Consider the following 24,094-nt stretch of genomic DNA (forward strand, 5'->3'; position numbering starts at 1 on the left):
CTGTTTTGCGAACAGTAGGACAGAGGCAAAAAATGCTGCTGGCCCAGGGGCACAGCCCCATGCAATCTGTCTAGGAACCTGGCAGTTCCTAGCATTGCCTAGCCCCTCCCGATCACACCCCTTGATAAAAGCAATGGACGTGGTGAAAGCACAGCCGGGGGTCAGCCGAGCCACGGTGAGAGCAGCTGACAGCTCCCCGCACGAGCCTCACCGCTCCCAGGAAGGTGTTTTATGGATGTCTTCCCCCCTCGCTACCTTTTCCCCTGCTGAAAATTGCACCTTCAGCAGTTTCATGTCACAAAACCTTCAGGGCTGGGCATGGTATTGGCACCATCCAGGGACAAATCTGCCCAAGGGTTAAAGTCTGAGCAACCGAGGCAGCACAACTCCTCCTTCCACGTCATCTGAGCGCGGCTGCAGCTGAAGGTCAGCCCCAAACCTCATAAACCGAGGCCTGGGCGGTGCAGGAGACAGGTGCTGTCAGGCCGGGAGGCACGATGAATCTCCTGCCAGACTTCTCCCTAACCACTTGGACACTCCTCATCATTTTCTTTAGCCTCCTGATTCTGTGAGTAGAGGCTAGTCCTGACGGGTGCCTGGGGAGGAGAAGTCCCTGTGCGTGGGCAGCTGGGGCTCACAGGGGTATCACACTCAATAGGAAGTGCCCTGGTGCATTAATTAGTGTTAAAAAAACAATCCTGACTCTTCCTGTGCTACCTGCAGGGCTGAGATGAGGGCTGATAAAGGGGGTGGGTGGGACGAAGGAAATCTTTGCTGGAGGAAGTCAGAGAGTATTGCCTGCCTCCCTGTCAGCAAGAAACGATTGGGAGGATTAAAAGGAACCTCTGTGTTTTGTTGTTTGTTTTTTTTTTTTTTTTTTTTTTTTCTTTCTTTCTTTCTTTCTTTCTTTCTTTCTTTTGTTTGTTTTTTTTGCTTTGCCACACAGAGCCAAAGGGAGGAGTAATTCTATTTTTGCTGCAGCAAACTGCCTGATTGCAAAGGGCTGGGCTGTGCAAGCTGGGAGTAGGCAGCGAGTAAAGTCTGCCCTGCTTCTGCAAGCAGAAGCCCCTGCTTAAATAGTTATGCTGGCAAAATTGCCCTTTTGCTTACAGCACTCATGGGAGCTGTAGTGAGCTACGCAGGCAAAAACTTAATTTGGCTCTTTTAATTTATGCCCCTGCTTGGCTGCTGGGCTGCTCTGGCTCTTCTCCCTGGGCTTCACAAAGCCAAAGGCTGGTCTCAGCTTGGGAACTTGGTCCCTCTGAGGTTCCCTTCAGCCTCCTGAGTCATCGTTGTCTGACCTGGGCAGTGGGATGCAGCCCCTGAGCAAAGGTCTGAGATGTCTGCATCTGCCTAGGCTGGGCTGCAGCTGTCATCAGCCCTTGTCTTGTATGGAGATGTACCCCAAATGCTCTTGGGTTTCTTGCAGAAGGAGAGCAGCCTCAGCAGGTCTGCCACTGCTTGTCCATAACTTCGGCTCTTTCTGTGTGGCAAGAAGCAGCTATGTAAGCTGCTCACTGTGCTTAGGGTGAAGAGCCTTCTCTTCTTGTTACATGAATGCATCTCATACACTGGCTTTGCTTGGCAGCTATGGGATATGGCCCTACCAGACCTTCAAGAAGCTGGGCATCCCCGGGCCACGGCCTCTGCCGTTTTTGGGAACACTCTTGGAGTACCGACATGTGAGTATGGGCAGCTGCTGATCCACATCTGCCTTAGGGGCTTACGTGTAGGTGGTGCTGTTTTTTTCCATTCTTTGGTCACATCTTTCCCCTATCCTTGGTTCCTTGGTAATGGCAATGATGTTTCCAGGTAGGAAGCTCCGTGGATACACAGAGAACCCAAAAATTACTTTAAGGTTCTTGCTGACCTGAACAAGGGGTGTTGTGTTTTTCACTCACTTCATAATTTGAGCTATTAGATCCCCTTTAGATTTCTACCCACTCCTCAGCAGCTGAAGAACTGTTGGAAACAAAGAAAAAATATATTGAGGAGCTACCTAGAGCTGCCACTTTCTGAGAATTGTGTGCTTCTTCGTGCTTTGGGTCACACCCCAGCAATGCCCTGTCCAGCCATCTGTTCCACCATCCTAAAACTAATCCAGCTGAATAGATTTCCAAATAAAACAAGTATGACCAAGTTAGCAAACCTTATCAAATAACTGGGTATCAGCTGGTTCCAGATAACTGCCTGGAAACGCAGGATGAAATGTATTAGCTTCAGCTTCAATGAAAGGGGAGTTTAAACTTGTGTTTGCTGAGTTTACAGCATGACACATGGTCTCTTACTAATGGTTTAGTTGATGCATGGTGAGTGTTATGTGTCCCAAAAGTTTCATCCTTACATGTAACATCAGTTAAAACCTTAATGGGAACAAAGGAAAACAGAAGAGCCCTCATCACTCTGGTTCAGTAACTGCTGTGGAAGATCTCAGGAGGACAAGGCAGTAGCAGCTCTAACCTGTTGAGCTGAAGATGAAAGGACACGCTGGGATCTAGTTCTGCCTGCTAACTCTGCTCACACTAGAGCTGTGTACCCTGTCGTACCTTGTCTTCACTATATTTTTAGCGCTGGTTGGCTGGTGGAAGTTGAAAGTGCAGTTTTCTTTCTCTGCTCTCTTTTTACCTCCAGCACAAATGTCCCCTCAGTGTCTACGTGGCTCTTAAGGGCTGCCGTGCACCCGCCAGGCTCTGCCTCTGAGGATGGGTCCATGGGATGCTCCCAGCTGCAGGCTGGGACCTGCTTTGATCACTCTTCACTCACAAACTGTTCGTTTCTCCTTTCTTCTTTTGCAGGGATTCGTAAATTTTGATCAGATGTGCTTTGAAAAATACGGTAAAATCTGGGGGTGAGTTTCTTTCTGCAGAACAAAATTCTCTATTTGGGGTGTTTCTCTGTCCCAAAACGGAATGGGAAAGGGTGGCTTGCTACCATGTCCCTGCACTGTCATTCCTGCAGTGATGGCTTGGGGCATGGGGAAAAAACAGTTTCATGGCTGGGGAAGTCTCCAGCCTTCTCTCCAGGACTTCTCTCTTGCTGGGATGGGATGATGGCAGCAAGCTGGGAGTCTTTATTTTTTTCCCCACTTTGGGAGCATTCAGAGCTAAACAGTGGTGCTAGTGACCTTGGGGACAGGCAGCTCCCCCATCCTCCAGCACCCACCACATCAGCACGGCCGTGCCTTTATCTCTTAGCTCCAGCTGCGTTAGTGAGGGAAGGCACCGATCATTTCCCAGCCACGCAGCCTGCCCAGAAAACTCCAGTGCTGGTGTCAAACTGAGCCTCAAGCCTTTGAAGCCTCTGTTGTGTCTGTCTGGAGCAGAAAGCGAGCTGCAGGCTGCCGTGGTGTGTTTCATCTTGCTCCCTGCTTCTCCCAGAGCCAGGGCACGAGCCACCTTTAAACCTTCCTCCCACTCCCTGCCCAGCGCTGGCTCTGTGCAGACAGGCACGGGGCTCTTATCGTGCTTCTCCTGGGAACCTGCAGACCGAAGCAAAACTGGTGCACAAAGATCGTAGGAGCTTCATGAAACTAAGCATATTTTTGGAAAGATTAAATTTTTCTCAAACCTCTTGAAGACGGCAGCTTCCCTCGGCTGTGGCCCAAGGCTCCTGCCCTTTGGCTTTTAAGTTCTCCTGCCTCTGGTGACCGGAAAACAGAAGAGGCAGATGAGATTTTTTTTTTTTTCTTTTTCCCTCTCATTGCCTTGTAGGCCACACAGGGAAATCTCTTTACCCCACAGGTGGCCATTCAGTATGGGCTTATTGACTGCAGCCACCAGTTACCGAACCACAGCTCAGACAGCCCAAATGCAGGGATCAATGTCACAGCCAAAGCTGCCTTTTATCTGAACTCACACTGCTTTGGAAATCCTTCTGTAACAGCACAGATGATGGCTAGAAGTGCTCATGCTGTCCGTGTTTGGCACTGCCCTTTTTTCCCCTCTCTCTGGTTTTACGGCATAATAAACCCATTTCAGCCCCGTCCCTTTAGCAGCTTTGTCAGAGGGGACTCAGCTGGCCCAAACCCCGTGGGCTGCAGCGCTCATTGCGCAGTGCTCTGTCCCCGGGCAAAGCAGCCTGCTCTCACTCCAGCTGCCTGTGAGCAATGGACTGACCGTGGCTTTCTCTTGGCTTAGGATTTTTGATGGCAGGCAGCCTCTGCTGGCTGTTCTCGACCCCATCCTCATCAAAACCATCCTGGTGAAAGAGTGCTATACCAATTTTACCAACCGCCGGGTGGGTATCTCGTCCTCTGCTTTCCTCTCTGGTGGGGAGCGAATGCAGCAAGAAAGGAAGAGTTTCTTCTTGGTTTCTGTTCTTACTCTCTGCTTCTGAGTCTCTATGAGCCCTTCAGCAAGTATTTGCTCTCTGTTGTGCCCCAGCTTATTGACAGGACTGACAACAAAACTATGCAAGGGAGGTGGAGAGGCCATTCTGGCTGGGGCATCAGCCTGGATGTATGCTAGAATCGAGCTGTTTCTGCCTCTTGCACTGTTTCCATTTCTGTTGTTTGCTGTTTGAGGTAGAGCTGCTATGACTTTAGGGGCCAAGTCAATGCTCCGTGATATTTGTTTGTGTGTTTTGTTGTGTTGGTTGTTGCTGTTGTTTTCTTTGCCTCTTTGCATTGCTGTAATGTCAAAGGGGGGCAGAAACCTTCACCCATTGCCCTGTATAACCACGTCCCTTTTCCTGCCAAATTCTCCTCGTGCAGAACTTCCGTCTGAATGGGATCCTGGAGTCAGCTCTCAGTGTGGCTGAAGATGAGAAGTGGAAAAGGATCCGCACGGTGCTGTCTCCAACCTTCACCAGTGGGAAGCTGAAGGAGGTAAAGCAGAGGCCGCTGGTATTTTGCACCAAAAGCTGGAGGAGTGCTGGGACCTTTCCCCTTCCGCCAGAAGCCAAAGACTCGCTCACTGTGGCCCGTTGCAGATGGCAGCGTGGAGCTGCCCAGCCTTGCTTAGAGAAGGTGAAAGAGTCTCAGTGCCTTCTGCTTTGGTTTGCATTTCAGATGTTCCCTATCATTAAGCTCTATGGTGAAAAATTAGTGAAAAACATTGAGAAGAAAGCGGCTAACGATGAGTTCGTGACCATGAAGGAGTGAGTAACTCTGTGAGGCTGACAGGAAAGAGTATGTATTCAGTGTGGGGAAGGAGCTGTTTTGGAGAGCCATTTTGGGGTTGGACCTGACGCTATCTGGAGGTCCGTTCCAAACCCTACAATTCTGTGATTTCCGTGCTGCAGCACAGAGCCGTTCTCAGCTGTGCTCCTTTGCAGTGGGCCTGCTGTGCTCTGCTCAGCTCAGGCTGGGTAACAGTGCTCGGTTCCCCATCTCATTTTATTGGGGATGCATTTCAAGGCAGCAGTTGGGCCCATTCCAGAAGCCCTGCAAGTCACAGATGTGGTATTTTTACATGCCATTTTTACAGTCTCTTTTACAGATAAAAATGTAAAAGAGCTTCCCTCTCTCAAGGATTGCTCCTAAATTGGCTATTATTCACTGCTCTGGTTGTACTCATCCCATTCACTCTTTTTTCTTCTCTACTCAGCATTTTCGGAGCCTACAGCATGGACGTAGTGGTCAGCACTTCTTTCAGTGTGGATATTGACTCCATGAACAACCCCAATGACCCCTTTGTCACCAACATAAAGAAATTTCTCAAATTCAGTTTTCTAAACCCCGTGTTCCTATTATTAGGTATGACACACCTCATTTCATACAGCCCTGAATCGGCCACGTGCGGTGACCACCTGCATTTCATTTTATCTCCCTCAGTACCTCAGAGTCCTCTTTGACATCTGAGAGGTGCACTTTGCAGGATTACATTCACCCTAGCAGGACTGAGGAAATATTTCCCCTGGGAAATCACAGCCAAGATTTGCACAGCCCCATGTGGGTCTTTGCTCCATCATCTTACAAGCAGAGATCCTTTTTGCAGTGGAGAGCTGCTGTTGTGTGTCACCAAGAGCTGCACTCAGTGCAGAACTGAGGACATATCATAGTAGAAGGCCAGAAGATTCTCAAATGCTATTGCATGTCAGCTGAGGCCTGTTAATTTTTATTTTTATTTATTTTAATTATTTTTTTATAAGAAAAAAGATCTGAAGGCAATGAAAGGCAATTTGTTGGGTCAGGACTCAGATTCACCCCACTTCTTTCTACGCTTCATAACAGCCTCCTTGAGCTATAATATGTTGTTCACTTCTCTCCTTTTAGTGTTGTTCCCCTTCATTGTCCCAGTACTGGAAAAGATGAAAGTGACTCTGTTACCCTCAAAAGTCATGGATTTCTTCAATGGCAACTTCATGAAGATGAAGAAGGAACGGGACAATGGCTACCACGTGGTGAGTCCTGCCCAGAGGGCATTTTCTCTCCGTAGCACTGTCCTTCTGAGTGCAGGAGGGCCCTGGTCATGCCTTCAGCAGCTGTGGGGTATTCATTTGCTCCTCTCCACGATTATGTTCTGAAGCTGGGGGGCTGCAAGTGGAGCAGGCATCTCCTCAAGGAGCTTGTGCTGAACAAGTTTTGCTCCCTGCCCACCCACCTCTGCTCTGACTGCCTCCTTCTCTCCCCAGGACCGGGTTGATTTCCTGCAGCTGATGGTGGACTCACAGAACAACTCCAAGTCTGCTGAGGAGAATGACTCGCACAAAAGTACGTCCTGAGAGCTGTCCTGCCCTCAGCAGAGAGCAGGTGGTTCTTCATGTGGTTAAAGAATGGAAGTAGGAGAGGATTGTAGTCATTTATTCTATGGGAGTTTCAAGGTCTCAGTAGCAGGGCCATAATGATGCTTATCACATATCAGCCATATTTTATTATATCCCATTTGCTGGGGTGAGTCCTGAGGGCCGTTTATCCAACAAAAAGCAAACAGAGTGAATATCTCCTTGCCTCTTTGTTTCTTATTTTGTCTTCTCTGAAGGCCAGTGGTGCTGGCTGTATTTCATAAAGCACACAAAGCACATATGCTGCACGTACCTTGCTCATCGATAAGCTCATCTCTGTTGCTCATCCCAGGTTAACTGTTAGATTCAGAAAATAAAGGGTCAGCCAAGGCATAGCCCAGACCATCAGCCTCTATCAAGGCAGGAAGCTTGTTAACTTCTGATATTCACAGACAGGGAATTTGTGTGGCACCCTGCACTGCAGGCTGCATCCTGGCAGCACTGGGATGCTGCTGCAATACCACAATCCTGTATTGTCTTCATTACCACTGCCAAACTATGCTCAGGGCTACTAATCCCTCAGCAGCATGTGGCTAACCTCAGAGCTTAGAGCAGTTGCTGGATATCTCCTCACCTCCAATTTTTCCTGGCACATACCCATTTTTTTCTTTTTTTTTTTTTTTTTGCTCAGATAGCACAGTTCCAGAAGATAACAGATTTTCTAAATCAGGCTCAAGCTATGCATATCTTTGCTGGTGCAATTCTACCCTTAAATACAGCAAAGTAACTCTGCTGACCTTGAAAGTGTTTTTCTGGCTTCACACCAGTGCTAGACCCACTCTGCCCTGTGCCAGAGGCTACCAGTCTAAGTTAGCTGGACATTTCCTTCACCAGGTGTTAAGTAGTTATTGATAGTATTACCTGGACTGACAAGTGGGATCCTGGATTTCTGAGGGTTAATCACACTTGTGCTGTAGATTTCAGCTTCTTACACGTTTCTTGTGCCTCTTTTCAGCATTAAGTGACAATGAGATTCTGGCCCAGGCTCTTGTCTTTGTCTTTGCTGGTTACGAAACCACCAGTTCCACCCTCAGCTACATCTCCTATAACCTGGCCACACACCCTGATGTGCAGCAGCAGCTCCAGGATGAGATTGATGCAAACCTGCCCAACAAGGTAAAGAGGATTGGGAAACTCTGGGCTCATTCCCACGTATTTTTTGTGGATCCTGAACCACAAACCAGGCTGGAAGCAACCCAGAATGGAATTGATGCTGGGGCTGAGGTTTCCCATTTTCTGATTTCTGGCGGGGGGTTGAGGTCCTGTATTCATAGCCATCCTGAGACCTTTGTCTCCCCTGCTGTCCCCAGGCTGCTCCCACGTACAACACCGTCATGCAGATGGAGTACCTCGACATGGTGGTGAACGAAACCCTCCGGCTCTTCCCCCCCGGGGGGCGAATCGAGCGGGTCTGCAAGAAGACAGTGGAGATCAATGGGGTGACTATTCCAAAGGACATGGTGGTCATGATCCCAGCCTATGTGATGCACCGCGACCCGGCGTACTGGCCTGAGCCGGAGGAGTTCAGGCCTGAGAGGTGAGGGCCTGGTGCGAGAAATAGCTGCACATTTGACCTGGCTCCTGGGAGGGGAAATGGCAGTGAAAGTGGGGAATGCATGATTATAACATTTAAATTAGGCATTTATCATTGTCTGACATCTAGTCCCAGCATTACTGTGAGGGGAGTTTTATGATCTACATCCATAAACTGTGCATGGAATTTAATTAACTGCATTGAAGGAAGCGACAGTGAGAGCAGCTCCCAGCAGCTGTAACACTGAGGGGTTTATGGCCAGATATTAAAACGAGAGCCATTGGGTGACTGGCATGCTGCCGTGCAAATCAGCAGTGGAAGGGCAAAGACAGGTAGGAAATAAAACTTAATTTTTCAACTCTAGTTGTGAAACAATCCTTGCTTTGGAGGCTCTGCCAGCTGCTGGGAAACGAGACAAAGGCCTGAGGCAAACCTGGGAGACCCTGGGCTTGCTCACCTTCAGGTGGTCAAGAAGGCACTGAGGGTTGGCCCAGGGAGGGCAGGCCCAGATCTGTGCCCTTGCACCGCAAGCTCAAATGCCTCTGGAAGCTAACCCTGGTGTGGGGATGTGGTCCCCTGCAGGACACAGCATGGCAGCGGCATCAGGCATAAGGTAGAGGGGGACGTGTACTGCTGAAATCAGCATGGACCCTTGTGGGCCATGTACCTCATGCTGGCTGCCGAAGAAACCCCAGTGGGAGCATCTGGCAAGGGGCGTGTTGCACCTCAGTAACTCCAGCAGCTTGGTTCTTACACCAGGTGACAAACAGGGAAGGGTAGGTAGACAGGAACTCTTTAAGGATCACTTGCCTCACTGGAAACTCATCATCGGGTTGTGCTGGTGCCTTGGTAGCGAGATATTTCACTGCTGGCTTAACGTGGTTAAGGTTTATACCCAGACCTCATGCACTGGGAATGAAAAGCTTCCTGACGTGAAAACTAACTGATCACTGAAAAGCATTGCTGAAAATGCTCAGTGGAAAATTCCTCTGTGAAGCTGATTGTTCTTCCCTGTTTTTCATGATGAGGAGAGGAATGGCTGGTGTGTCTCAAAAGCAACCCTCCTTTTAGTCACACGGGGAGAACGTCTTTGTGCTCGCTCAGGCCTTTGATCTAAAGGGAAGATGTGAGGCTGTAGACCTGTGTGTTTTAGGGTTTGAAATCTGGGTTCAGTTTTTGAGCTTAGAGGGAGTTCTGAGAAAAGAGTAGTTATGAAATTGTTAGCATATTTCAGGTCTTCCCTGTTCACCTGACACACCCAGAGATGCGCTGCCAACTCCAAACAGCAGGATAAAAGCAGAGGCATAAGGCATCTATTGAGACAGAAATAAGGGACTTAGCTGGTTTCTTCTAATATGCACAGAAACACAAAAAGCCTTTGCCTTCCCAGACCCCTCATCTCTTCAGATCTGAGAGCCTAGAACAGAAGCTCTTTCTAACCTTACATATTTTTCTGTAATCAGGTTCAGTAAAGAAAACAGAGAATCCATCGACCCCTACATCTTCCTGCCGTTTGGGGCCGGCCCCAGGAACTGCATCGGAATGAGGTTTGCTCTCCTCGTGGTGAAAATGGCTGTGGTTGTCCTTCTGCAACACTTCTCATTCAGACCCTGCAAAGACACTCCGGTGAGGATTTGGGATGATGTGTGCTGTTACCTGCTCTCTGGCCCCACTGGGGTGGTCCTGTGCACTCTCTTTTGCCTGCATCTCAGGACAAATAGGGAACTGTCCCACTTGAACATTAAATCCCCCATCCCCGAGGAGTTCAGAGACTGATAGCTTCACGACCACTGAACCTTGTCTGCAGGCTTGGGTTTTTACTGCTTCACACAGAGACCAGGGAGGAAGATTTCACTGTGGATTAGAGAGGCATGTGGGAATAACCGTATTTAAATGCTCTCAGTTATTTTAAATGGTTTGACACAAGTTACTGATACATTTTTTAAGCCTCTGCAGAAGCAGAATTGATGTTAGTGGAATATATCAGGCTGAAGTCCCTGAAGTACTCTGCTTTGCTTGGGGTGGAGCTAGCTGCAGGGTGCTCAGCCCCTACTGTTCCCTGCCACTCTGCCTTGACCCAGCTTAGACAGATCCTGCTCCAGAGAGTGATTATCCCTGCTCCAAGGCTGTGCTTTGCCACACAGGCATGGCCATTCGCTTTGAGACCCCGAGACAGCAGAATTCATTTCTTACGGGCCACCAGGCGACCTCTAAAGCATAACAATTTTAAGCCAAGTGCAATCTGAGATAAATTTTAATTGGTGACTCTTCCCCCTTTGAGGCTATGGAGGTCCTCGGAGGCAGAGGAGAAACAGGGAACAGGCTCCCTCCCTCCTTCGCATCCGTTTTTGGTTTTGTGTGGGCTCCCACATTGCTGCACACGGTGCTGATGGGACAGGCCCTGCAGGACGGGGCTGTTTGACATAAAGGAAATGCCTGATGTAATTTTCCAGCAATCATCACAGCATATCCTGAAAACAGGGCAACTCCCCATGACTCAGAGGCAGGTAGCATCTGCTGTTACTCTCGGCTGCGGACACTCAGTTTCCAGCCCCAATCTGGCTTTGCTGCCATTAATACATTTTGTTCATGAGACAAGCTTAGGAGATCAGAGCAGAGGGGGCAGCAAGTGCATTCAAAGGACCTTTGTTGTATAAAACAAAAATACTCACAGAGTTATTACTTGGCACAAGCACTCAGCTGGAATCTCTGCAGATTCAGATTGTGACTCAACTAGTAACCCGGAGGTGAAAGACTGTAATAGTCCATTAACAATGTGGTGACCTATCCACCCTCCCCCAAGTCTAATGACATTTTTCTAGTCCTCTGCAATCCATAAAATTGATTCTTTTTATAACTGCCTTTAATTAAAGGGAGACAAGTTAAATATGTATTGTATTATTGGTGCCCATAGGTTTATGGGTCTCTTTCAGCCCTTTTTTCCTTCAGAAGATGTCGTGTGTATTGAATCAGAGGGGAAGGGAAAAATTCACCTCAGAACATCCCTTTGGAATACAGACATGGGAGCTGCCACCTCCTCTCACTCCTCCACTGATGGCACATTGGGCTCAGAGCCACATTGCTGAAATTTCCTGAAGCGAAGCTTATTGGGGCTTTTAGCGCATTTTGTCGGGTGGGGGTGTACTGCCCGTGTCCTGCAGGGGAGGAGGAGAGCTGGGACATGAGCAGCATTGTGGCGGCGGAGGAGGTTCAGTGAAGCACTTCTCCCTGCCCCACAAGATGACTCCCTTCACCACTAGCTGTAAATGTTCTTTTTATTGAAATTTCCACCCCAAGGGAGCCTGGTGCTTTTCTGCACGAGGACGCTTTTTCTTTGGTACTCAGCTCAAGCAGTTCTCTCTGTTTCTTCATTTCCCAGGTAACATTGTTCCTCTAACTCCCATTACGGCCCAGCTCCCCTTAGTGCTGACATGTTTCAGCGTTAAACAAAATGGCATCGTGTGCCCCTCCTCAGCTGCTGCTCCCTGGATGGATTTTGGCTGCTTTTCCCTCTGTGTGCAGCCCATCAAGCACTGAGTGCCTCTTACTATCCATGTGGACACCAGTGTTCACTGACCAGTTCATCAAGAGCTGAGGGCTACTGAGCTCCAGCTCATGTCTGTTTTACATGAGCACTAGTGATAGCCCTATAAACACACCTGTAAAGTCAGGAAATGCACTGAAAATGGGGGGTGGCTGAGATGTGTGTGGGCTGTAGGGGTTCTCTCATTTTCATGACTGCCCTTTTCCCCATCTTACGTGGTACTTTTGTTTTTCTTTTTTCCTCAAGATCCCCCTGGTTTTGGACACAAAAGGTTTCATGCAACCAAAGAAGCCCATCGTCCTGAAGATGGTCCCCAGAGTCCGCAGTGACCTGGAAAAGTGAAAGAACAGATCAGAGACTCTTGTTTTATGGTGCTTTCTCTGCCTAAATCTTAGGCAGAGACCCAAATTGATGTGTGCATTGTAAAAATGTCAGTGGTGCAAATCCCCATTTCACAACATGGCATTTAGGGGGTTGGCCTGGCATAATTAAATGAACATTAGCCTAATGAAAACTCCTCAGTCCCAGATCCTGCTGTCCCAGATCACAATAGGCATTTTGCAAGACCATTTCCACTCAAGTTATTTGGGTGTTTTTTTTTTTCTTCTACTTCTGAAGAGGCACTTTTCTCAGCAATTTGATTCCAGACACTGTCAGTCTCTTCTGGCAGTGTAATTTAAATCAGGAGAGGGAGAGCAAATTGCACACAGTTAAGTAATGCTACCATTGCTCCTGTTCCTACTGCCTGCTGGGCAGCTCTGTGTGTCTTCTGGTTTTATACTCCTGGGGATGCAGAGTTGTCCAGGGATATTTCCTCAGCTGTGTGCTCTGACCCTGACAAGTGTTAAAGTGGTCACGTCCTTGCAGGAATGAATGCCCGTGGCAAATTTTCTGATGCTGATTTATTTAGATTTTCTTATGATTTTATGAGTGATTCAGATTGCAGATGAGTTAACTGGAGGAGCCCAGAGACAAGCAGTTCCCCCTAATGACTGGAGATTTGTGGAGTGGGAGAGAAGTGCCCTGTGTGTATTTTCTGATTGTTTGCTTGTTTTACCCCGGGCACGCAGCCATCTCCCACAGAAGTGACTGTCAGTACAGGCACCATCTACACTGCTACTGTGACACCTTTTAGTCTCTGATGTGTATTAGGCCATTGTAAGACCAAATTAACTGAATTAAAAATGACACAGGGTGTAGCACTGAGAGCCTTTGGATGTCCTGGGGAACCCTGGTCTAGAAGAAAGACGTTGCCTTTGGCTGTTGAGAGCTGGGAAGTCTTGCCCAGACTTTATGTTTTTTTTACATTCCGGAGGACCTAATGCTCTGTACTCTCCCACTTCGTGTTACTTGTCCAGAAACTGCTAAAGAGAAGTTAATCACAATAAAAAGCTTGCTTACCTCTTTTGTACCCAACTGAAGCCAGTCTCTGCTTCTGCTCTTTCCTCCGTACACAAGTTAATCCATCTGTAGGTCTAACAAGCTGTTGGCCAAAAAACGGTGTGGTCCCATCCCACCACCTCTCCTAGCAAGGCTTCCTCATTGCTTAGGTGGGATCCTCAATGTACCTCTGCCTCAAAAGTCAGGGCCACAGAATGGATACAGAAGCCTGTTTTGGCAGTTCATTTTTCTACTATGACGTGGTAACAACACAAATTACCAAAGGTGCTGGCTTGCTTGTCTCAGCCAGGCATTCGTCTTTCTGTGAGAGCAAAGAGGTTTGATTCCAGGGTCTGCTCCATGCTGCAGATCCGATGACTTCATGCAGGGTTCAAAGTGCTGTCCGTGCTTTCTCCTGGACAACTCAAGCACCTGCTCTGATGTACCCTTCCCCATCACAGAGTCTTCTGCTTCCAAACTGTCAAATTTCAGTGCTGGCTGAAATAATTGCAAGTGCACCTACCCCGGTCACTACCATGTATAATAATGCTTGGATTCCTGGCGGATGAAAACTCATTGTGTCTTAAACGCATCTAAGGTGTTACCTAACATATATCATCAGTAGTAAGAGCTGCATGTAGAGATGCTGAGTTTAAGACACTCCAGTCCAAAATAAATGGCTGAGGAGAGCCATTGATGGTGTAAGTGTGAAGTGGTCTCCAGTGCAAAAATGGGCTTAGGAACTTCAGTCACTAGACAGCAGTTGTTTTCTTTCTTTTTATATTGCTTTTCTGTTCTGATATACTATTTTTATAGACAGATAGATTATATATATTATTATATATCTTTTATTTCTTTTTATAGTTTATATTTTCTTTCTTTTTTTTTTTCTTCATACTTTTGAAGAATTTAGTTGAAAACCCCAAAAGACACATAAAAACCTTTCTGCAGTGATTAAATTCCCCAGTGAAAGACATCCTTGCCTGAAAGGGTAGGGAAAGGATGAGGCTGTTTCCCTTGAGAGTCAGCAATGAGCAGGGTGGGAGGGTCAGAAAATTCCAGCTTCCCTGTTTGCCTTCATGACCTCCAGCTGCACAGCTATCTTCTGCTGCCCTTGCACAAAAGCAAGGGTTCATCTTTGTTTTCTGCTGTTACCATCCCTCTCTTTTAAAGCCATTGCTCTGTGTTTCACTGTGGCTGTGATGGAGCATCTCAAGAGATAACAACAAAATATAGAGGCAGTCAAAAACCAGGAGAACAAACAGCAGAAAAGTGACTCTGCTGCCACAGTGGTTGACAAAAAAGGGGCATGGAAAATCCCCAAGTCTCTGCCTTCAGAGGTGACTGAGCAGATGAGGGTGATGAAGTAACAGAGTGTCACAGGTCAGGGAGGCATTATTGACCTCGCTAGACTGAAGGCTGTGGCTTGGCTGGTGGCAGCGAGGAAAGTCACGAGCAATGCACAAAGGGTTTTGCCTCCCTGCTCCATGCCCGCGCTGGAATTAATCACTCACACACAAATGTCAACACTTCGGAAAATATCCTTCAGGATAATCTCTCTCACAAAGCTGCTTAACATTTTAGTAATATACAGTTCACTTCCAGGTGTCAAAGGATTTCAGCCTTTCTCATCTCTGTTCAAAGGCATCTTCATCTGCTGGCACCCTGGTGCTGCTTCTCTGCTCTGGTTAAGCGTGTGAGCCAGCAGCTGCAGCTTGCAACGCAGATTTACCTGCGGAGAACCCACCAGCGAGCTCGTGGAGCTGCCTGGCTTTATCTTCAGGTGCTTGTGCTGGGTTCTGGCAAAGACAAGGTGATGTTGGGGCATGCCAAATCTCACCTCCATTTGGCTGAATTCAGAAGCGCTGGAGAGTAGCAAGTGCACGTCTTTGCTGTTTCCCACTTGGGTTTATAGGAAGGATTAGGAGAGGAGGCTGATCTGCCCATTTGCCTTCACCTTGAATCAGGGAGGGGAGGCAGAGAGTGGTGCTGCTCCCAGGCTCTGCTCTGTTAACCAGGAAACTTCACGTCCACCTCACTGTGACCAGGAGAATCAATAGCAGTGTTGCTGCTAATGGGGCTGACGCAGAGGCAGGGGTTGCTAAACCTGGTAGTGATGAAGAGCAGAAAGGAAGATTAGGGGAAAACGGCATTGAAAAGGTTAACAGGATGCTGTTTTCAATGATGAGGTTCAGATGTTGGCTTGGTGGGGGAGCTGGGTGGGAGCTTACAGTGGGGAATCGCTCTGATCCTGGGAGCCTTCCAACAGATAGACACGAGCCTGGCATAGCCCATGGGATGGGATCGATTTCTGGTGTTCCTCTGGTTGGTGCCGCAGTTCTGGGGTTGGTCTGTGCCTGTCCTTGCTGCTCTGACTTCCAGAGGTGCTGAACATGCACAGCTCCCCTGCAGCCAGAGGGAAATGGAGCTTAAGGCTTCAGCAGCGCCGTGCCTCAGTTTACCTGCAAATACTTTTAAAAAATAAAAATGTTTACAGCTAACCAACAGTGAGATCTGGTGCATATCTGCCTTTGTGCCATGCTTTGACTCAGATCCCAGAGAAGTCACAGAGTGAGCAAATGGGTTACAGTTGGATGGCGCTCAACCACAAGTGCTTCAGGAGCTCATCTAATGTGCTTCAGCTGCTGAATCAAGTCTCCTGCTGCCCCCGAAACACATATAGGATCTATAAAAGGCCCTCAGTGCCAGCTCCTTTGCTGTGCTGATTTCCTTCCCATAGCACAGTGCTGCTTCCTGAAGCTAACCTGCCTTCAGCTTAGCAGCAGCTCCTGGAAAGCTCTTGTTGCTGTAAGGAGAGCTCACCACGAAGCTGCAACATTCAAATCTGGCTCCACTCACTCGCGCTTCAATTATTTAGTCCAGTTTTAAGCAAGAGCACCCACTTGCATTTAATATGGTGCTGGGAGGGGTGTCACTGCTGGGCTTAATGCATGCTCCAGTGCTCTGCTGGCTCTCGGTCCTCTCCCCCAGTGGCATGAGCCAGCAAGTGGGGATGTCCCTGGGCTGTCCCCTGCTAGGGCAGCATTGCCTGCCACCAGCCCTGCCTGCCACCAGGCACGAGCCACTCGGAGCTTTGCTGACCCTGACCCCAGCTCGCGACAAGGTTGTCCGCATAATTGCTGCTGGTGCGGTACGAGACCTGCAGTTGAAGAGAGGCAGGCCTCCAGACAGCCTCACTGAACGCTTGATTCGGTTAAAATCGATGGAATAATTAGCCCACAGAGTCTGCCCAAAGGTCAGGAAGCAGCGATTTCTTTTTTTTTTCTTGCAGCAGCTTTGGTCCTGAGCTCTTGCTTTAGTGCAAGGATTGCAAGCAAAGGCACTTCAGCAGGTAGGTTATAAAAGTGTTATGACTGCTGGTATTAAGCTGACAGGCTAATGTGACAAGTGCTTAACAAGGTCTCCCAAAATAGAGAGGTAAATGCTTCGCAGCGCTGGTTTCTCGGACAACCCCGAAATGAGCTGACGGGCACAGCACAGGCTGGGCTGGCTGCCTGGGAGGCAGAGTGCAGGAGAGCCTCCGAGAGCGACGTGGAGGAAGAGGAGGAGGAGGAGGACACCAGGAGAAAGAGGACAGGACCAGGTAGGGGCACCCTGCTCTCGCACCCCATTCTGTCCCATGGCCCCAAAGCTCGTCACTCCATCCTCTCCCCTTCTGTCACCCAGCTCTGTGCTGCTCCCCCTGTGCTGGCAGCAGGCGTCTGTGGTGATGGGGACACGAGGACGGTGCCATACAGCAGAATCCATCTTTCCCCCTCTCGTCCCACGGGGGCACGTATGCTACCAGCTGGACACGCTGCATCCCGCGGGCTGTGTTTGCAGAAATGCTCTGATCTCTCATTTTTAAGCCCAGCGTTTCAATCCCCCTTGGAGCGAAGGTAAACGGTTGGGATGCTGCTTCGGTGGATTCAAGGTTTCAAGTCAAACAGCAGTCATTTAACCACTCTTTTAAAGTTCATATCATTTGAATGTCATATGTCAAACTAATGCTACTTCCAGTGAAGGCAAATAGATATTTATTCCCCTCTCAGCTGTCCAGCGGTCTGACATTCATTATTGAAACATTGCAGCTGCCAGGGATTGAAATTACCTGTAGGAGTGCATCGAGCAAAGCCTTCCACCTCTTTAAGGGTTATTCCCTGTAATACGTTTTAGTTCAGGCTCATTTTACAGCTGCTCTTGATCTGCAGTTGCTTTTTCCTATGTCTGGACAAGGTCAGGCATGGGCTTTTTGACCATTTCCTCCAAGACGATGTTGTAACTTCATTTTTCACGGCTTGTCTTTGGCTCGGATTCGTGGTCATTGTGCACCTCCATGCAGCTCCAGTCCCTGAGGGGCTAGAACGGAAAATTCACCTCTTGGGGAGTCCCAGGCAGGGATTATTGTTTATTTGTTTATTTATTTCATGCATTATTTTGCATGAAATAGCCAACATTTTGTAGCTCATTGGGCACTAAAATATTCAATTGGCTGTGTGCAATTTCAGGGACAGAAGGAAAGACAATGGAGACGACTAGATTAGGAGCCTAGATTCAGGGCATTTAGACATTGCCCTGAACATCACAGACCAATTTACACCTGTACGAGGGTCCATGGAGTTATATTGAATCAGACCAGGAGCATTTTACAGCCACTTTGCATGAGCATAAATGATAGCATAAGGTGCAAAGGAAACAGCCAGCCGGACAATTACATAGCATCTTCACACGCCTTATTAATTCTCATTACACTACCCTCTGTGCTGAGACTCAGCATCTTCCCTTCCCCATGAAGGGAAGGCCGGGTGAGGCTGCGGAGCCAATTTAGCCACCTGCCAAATGTACAGCCTCTGGCTGCTGGTAGCTTCACTCCTTGGGCCTGGAGAGCTGGCTGCCCCCTACCAGTGTCTGAGAAGCAGCTTGCTAAATCAGTGATGGAAATCACTGTCTCCTGCTGTCTCCTGCCCTTCTGAGCTTCTGAGCAACCTGTGATGTTACAATCAACTGTACCTATGTCTTTTTATTATTATATTATATTATATTATATTATATTATATTATATTATATTATATTATATTATATTATATTATATTATATTATATTATATTATATTATATTTATTTTTTTTTCTGAGCTTACCTCCATAGGTATCTCAGGAAGGGGGGGTGGCGATATTCACCTGAAGAATATGCACCCAGTTCCTGCCTGATACTGAAATTCCCTAAAAGAGAGCAGCTCCTTAGCACTCCCACAGCTCTTGCCCTATCTCCCACTCAGAGCCGCTTGCTTAAAAGCTGACAGACCTGCACCTTTCTGGCCAAAGATGACTAGAAAGACCTGGTGAGTGCTGGGCTCCTCAGGCAGGAGACAACTTGAATAGTCAGACCAGCTTTATGCAGCTGGGAGAATGGCTATCTGATGTTCTATCTGGGAATCTTATTAATGTTATCTTATTATTTCATAATAGATATAACCCATGTGCTAGGGCTGGCAGGCTGTAATTGGGCCTTGCCAGGGAATTACTCATATTTTTCATTCTTGAAGGAATGAACAGCGTATTCGGTTACGCTAACTACCTCATTTGTGTGGATTCCATTCACTTTATGTGTCTCGCTCCTGAAGTATTATGGCTAGGGCAACGATTTCTCACTCGAAGTAAACGTCAGAGAGTCTCGAAGCAGATGCTCTCTTCTCCCGGCGCTGAACAGATGCTGGCACCATGTTCTCCTCTCCTTTGGATGCTGCAGAGTTGCCCAAAGGTGTTTTTTTTTCCACAGAACACACTTTGTTGATGGAGACCTACATCTCTTCTTCCAGCTCAGTGTCTCAGGGTGCTGCAGCAAAATGTGGAGCTCTCTGAAAAGGGGCGACAATGTTATTTATTTATTGCTGCTTTCCTATTTAGTAACCCTTATCTGGGCCTCAGGCCTTTTGGACTGACTTGTAAAGCACCAGAAAAGGTAGAGCATCAACCCAAGTTCTCAGCCTTTTTTTTTTTAATTATTTTTTAAAAAAGACCTTTTTTTACTCTCCATGGGGTGTAAACGATAGTTTCAGCCATAGCAAACCTCCCTCCTAATACTTACAATTACGCTCTTTTGTGTGCACAAGCAACATATCCTCGTCAATAAAAGTCCTTCTTAATTCCTTTTTATCCTCCCCAGGGGAGTCCTTAGAGCCCGGTGGATCCTCAAGCAACCCTTTAATTCCTCCTCCCACCTCAGCCCTCGCTGCAGCCAGCAGTGAAAATGCTGCTCCTGAACCAGGCTGTGGTGGCTGCTGGACGGCACGGAGCATCACCTGCCCACAGGGACCCAGCTTTCTGCAGCGTTATCAGAAATGTTTCCACACGTTTGTTTGCAAAATGTCTTTATCCAGCCAGGAGAAATGTCCCTTGAAGTCAGCTAACCAAATAAATAAATAACAGTCAAAGACAATAGAGTGGAAAAGTTTCTAGAGGGAAATAAGTGATGGATTGGAAGAGATTTGAGGCTGTTATGGTGTACAACTCAGTGCGTGATGTGACAGGAGAGAATCCTCATTGTGCCCTTTCCTGGTCTTTCATTTTAAATGAAGTCCTAAAAATGCTGATTTAAAAGGGTTGGAGAAGCAAAACAAAATAGGCAGATGTATGGTGTGACATTTTTGTTGTAGACTTCAATTTTTTTCATAATACAGATGCTGGTAGCTGTGTCGGAACAGAGTTCTTTGACCAGGGTGCAGAAGGGATGCTGGAGCTGCTGGCAGTTTTTTAGTGTGCTCGTGCACAAGTCTGAACAAAGAGAGCAGTGATTTCACTTTTCAACCGTAATAATAGCAAGCAACAGGAATTCTGACCTGGAATTTGTCTTTGCATTCCAAGAGTATCCTTGAGCAGTCTGTGGAGACCCAGGGAAAACAGCTGATTAATGCCACCATTAATGAAAATAAACACAGCATAAAATTCCAAGTAGCGGGACTGCTTCCCAAAGCATCCAGGAGTGAGGGATAACAGCAAATGCAATAAAGCAGAAATCCGCTTTGACTGGCAAGGGGTAATGTTTCCTAGCTCAGACCCAGGCCTGTGAGGGGGAACATACCATCCATAGCAAAGCAGTCTGCGACCTTGAAGTGCTCATATGCTTGAAAAGCGATCTCAGAAATGCAGACATGAATGTTATTGGTGGCTGTTTCCCCACTTCCAGCCCCTCCAAAGGGTCCCGTGTTATCTGCTGTACTGCACAGGACCTGGCTGCTGTTGATGCCCAGGGTGCTATTGCCCGAAACGCAAGTCAGAAGTTTTCTGGCAGGTTTTGTGGGAAAACAGCAGTAAATATTCTGCCCGCATCAACAGGCAGATTTGTCAAGGAGGTGCCTGTAGTGTGAGGGGTAGGGTGTGCAGGTATTTGTGTGCATGAGTCCGTGCCTGGGAGAGGTCTCTGCCTCTTTCTCATGTGTGTATTTATCTCACCAATTTGACCAAAGGAATTACAGGATTGAAAGCAAATTAATAGCTTAGCACCCAGTCAGCTTCTTATTTTGAATCAATCCATTCTTGTCACTTGGACTGAACTAAATAATTAATCGTGCTACCTAAAAATAATTACGGCTAATATCACAGAGATTACACTAGCCAGTTCTAACAATAATGTTGTTAAGAACATCTAAATAACCCTATATTTAATTACAGTCTGGCTTGTTTAGTGATGTACAGGTTTGGGGCTTTCTCTCACTGCAAATTTGGGCCAGTTACATTTATTAAATGAGAACTTTTTATAGCTAGTGTTCAAATTATCAAATACTTGCCTAAAGCAATCCCATTGATCAAGTGTATCATTTGTAATACAAATGTTTTTATTAGGAGGCTTTGTTCAAGATAAATGAAGGATCAAATTAACTGGAGATTGGTTTGAGTAGAAAATGCTGCAGCTGGATAATTTCAAGCACTGAGGCTGAACATTTCTTTCAAATGACGAGAAGTCATCAACTAAGTCTTAATATAAAACATGCATGCACAGAGGCATCTTTGTATTGATTCCTCTCATTTCTATGGCACTCTTTATACAAAGCACATCAGGTTTTGTAGGAAAGGTTGCAAACCCATCACATCACTGCAACTAAACCAATCTGAGATATTTTTTTTTCTGGCCAAAACTATGTATGCTATCAAAATACCAACATGCCCCAGAACCTTCTTCCCACTCCCTCTTTTTTCAACCCCATTGTGCTACCTCTGTTCCCACCCAGGAAGATTTATTGTGCAGCTCTGCTCTTAATTCAAATGCCTCCCTTGCAGCTGGGCTGGGGCAGTAGTGTGCCTTCTTTTTGGAAGGGAAACAAGGAGCCTAGACACATGAATATTTACCTCTTTCCAGCATTAGTGGTAGCACAGCAGGGTCTGGATGTGATTGAGGGTTTGCCCATGATCAGCCAGTGGAAAATGAGCATGTGAGTGCAATGCTGTTACTTTATATATATACACATATTAATACAGTCTGCGTTAGGAAAGCTATTTGTCTGGGGTTACATTTTTGGCTGCCATGTAGAACTGTAGGTATTAAATAGTTGCTTTCTAAATTAAGCTCTCCCCTCGCCACATCCCACTCCCATAGCGATGCATGGAGCGTTTGCTGATACAGGCAATACAGATGTCTGGGGAGCTGCTGTAAAACCTCCCAAGATTTACAGCTCCTCCGCCAGGTTTCTCCATGGGTTGGCTTCAGAGGGAGAGGTCTCACAGGCATTCAGGATCCTTTCAAATCTATCTCCAGAGGCACCCGCAATAATCAGAGGAAATCCCTTGAAGCCCATCAGATAAAATTTACAGACCTGGGAAGGCAGCATGGAGGTCAGTTGATCCCTGGGGACAGGCTATTTCTGGCCTGTTCAGGGACACGAGGCCAAGTTTCCAGCACGTGCCGAGCACTTTGTGAAGAACTCCAGATGCTCTAGCTTGGTTTGGCTTACAGCAGGAAAATCAATGTAAATCTCCTCAAAATGCTGGGTTTCTTCTTAATTTGAGGTGGGGAGGAATACTCAGCTCATATACTGGGATCTAAACATCCATAATGCCTGTCCCAGCACCCCATTAATGTACCAGGAGGGTGCTCAAGCAGTACAATACACAGCACAGCTTTTAGGGAGAATTATTACTTTATTTATCACTTTAGCAGAGGAAGTAATGAACCCAGGTGGAATTACAGGTGGTAATGAAAATCGGAGACTTGTTTTTTGCAGCTATCATTTGTGGCTACTCCAAATATATGGATATCTATGCAAGAACCAAAAGTGTGTACCATGTGTATATATGACAGATATTCACAGGATTACGTATGTGTAAATGATGTGCTTGTCTTGTTATATCTGGTTTTGGAGCTGCAGATACTGGACTGGGAGAGCTTGTATTTTGCTTTTGTGCTGTGGTTAATAATAGCTTGTTACCCTCATTGAAAGGTTTAAAAGCTGCGACCATTAGGTTTGATGGAGGTGGTTCAAACTTTGCTTTGGAAAACTGCAGTGTATTGGTGGGAGAGCTATTTCCTCCAGAAAAGCTGCAGCTATTGTAGTAATAATTAAAAAAAAAAAAAAAAAAAAAAAAAAAAAAAAGGCAAACGATCAAATTTAGGAGTTATATTTAAAGAGACAGAGAGGGAGATCAAATTAACCCCTTTACTCTGCAGACAAGGCTGAAGCACAAGGACATCACTGCAGTCTGCCCAGCAAAGTGAGGAACGAAAGCAACGGCGTGTATTGGTAATGGGTAACTTGATATGAGTCAAGCAATTTAATTTCTATAGGGAACACAGTGATTGAAAGCAGCACTAATGCTGATTAATCCCCCTCCCTCTTTTCTGTCTTCTAATTTCTCGCTCCTTGGTGCTCTTCATTCCTTTCAGACGAGTCCCATTGTACGTGTACACCAGGACACCTCGTGCTACACGCGCTGAATACATGTCAAAATCTTGGGGGTCACACTGCTGCTTTTCTTAGCCTCTATTACACTTTATAAAGCTGTGTTTTTCTCTACTAATTCCAAAACATTTTATATAGTTCATTTAATTACTGTCTTAGTCATTGACCATATGAAAATCATTTTCTCATTAGATTTTTTTTTCAGCATCCAGAGATGAGACTGCAGCATCGCATCCCTGTTCAGCTCGCAGGACTGCTTTCAGAGGACAGCTACTGGTGGGACATAACGGCCTCTCCAGCCTCTTTCCTCAGTCTGGTACCAGGCATGAGGATAAATAACTTAGAGGAGAAAAATTCATGCTTGTTATATGGTGCTGATTTCAGGAAAGCTGACACAGATTGATTTCACCAGGAATATCTGTTGTGCATTGTTTTATTTTAGTAGATAGTCTGTTTTCAGGGAAAACAAAACAAAACAAAACAAAACAAAACAAAACAAAACAAAAAAAACAACCAACAAAACAACAACAACAAAACCAGTGTGATCTAGGTTTAGAAATGACTCATGTTTGGCCACCCAAATAACATGACAGTTGGGAAATCTCAGCTAAGTTCAATGTCCTGCCTCTGTCTGCAACATCTCCTGGAAAAGCCACGGAAGTGACTCACAGGTTGCTCCATCTGCCAAGAGCTTCCCTGTCTGCTGTCCTTGCAAAAAGAGATTTCCTCATCTTGGGCAGCAGCTGAGTTTTTGTGTGCAGTCAAAACTGCCTCTGAAAACAGAGGACATCTGAGAGAAGGGCTGATACAACAGAGTTTTAGGCAGGAATACATCTGAAAATGAAGTTTGGCAAAGAAAGCTTAAAAGGGAGAAGTGTGCAGAAGTTACAGGAGCAAAATCCTGATTTCTCCAGCATTGTTTTCAGAGGGGGAGTGACAACTTTTGGGAAAATGCCAGGATTTTAAATACGTGTTTTCTTTTTCTGAATATTGGACATGCCAGCCCAATGGGCATAGTGGAT

General features: G+C 46.8%; 1 protein-coding gene across 1 annotated transcript; it reads left to right on the forward strand.

Annotated features, from left to right (window-relative positions):
• The first annotated feature begins 460 nt into the window (after positions 1-460).
• Positions 461-13,194, forward strand: LOC311215083 (cytochrome P450 3A30-like). Its single transcript, XM_084296085.1, has 13 exons — positions 461-568; positions 1,589-1,682; positions 2,796-2,848; positions 4,137-4,236; positions 4,712-4,825; positions 5,009-5,097; positions 5,547-5,695; positions 6,215-6,342; positions 6,574-6,652; positions 7,679-7,839; positions 8,034-8,260; positions 9,721-9,883; positions 12,048-13,194. The coding sequence occupies exons 1-13, from the start codon at positions 498-500 to the stop codon at positions 12,141-12,143; spliced, it is 1,524 nt and encodes a 507-aa protein (XP_084152211.1). The 5' UTR covers positions 461-497; the 3' UTR covers positions 12,144-13,194.
• The last annotated feature ends 10,900 nt before the right edge of the window (positions 13,195-24,094 follow it).

The sequence above is a fragment of the Netta rufina genome (genome assembly GCF_964035555.1).
Source record: "Netta rufina genome assembly, chromosome: 15".
Taxonomy (NCBI): domain Eukaryota; kingdom Metazoa; phylum Chordata; class Aves; order Anseriformes; family Anatidae; genus Netta; species Netta rufina.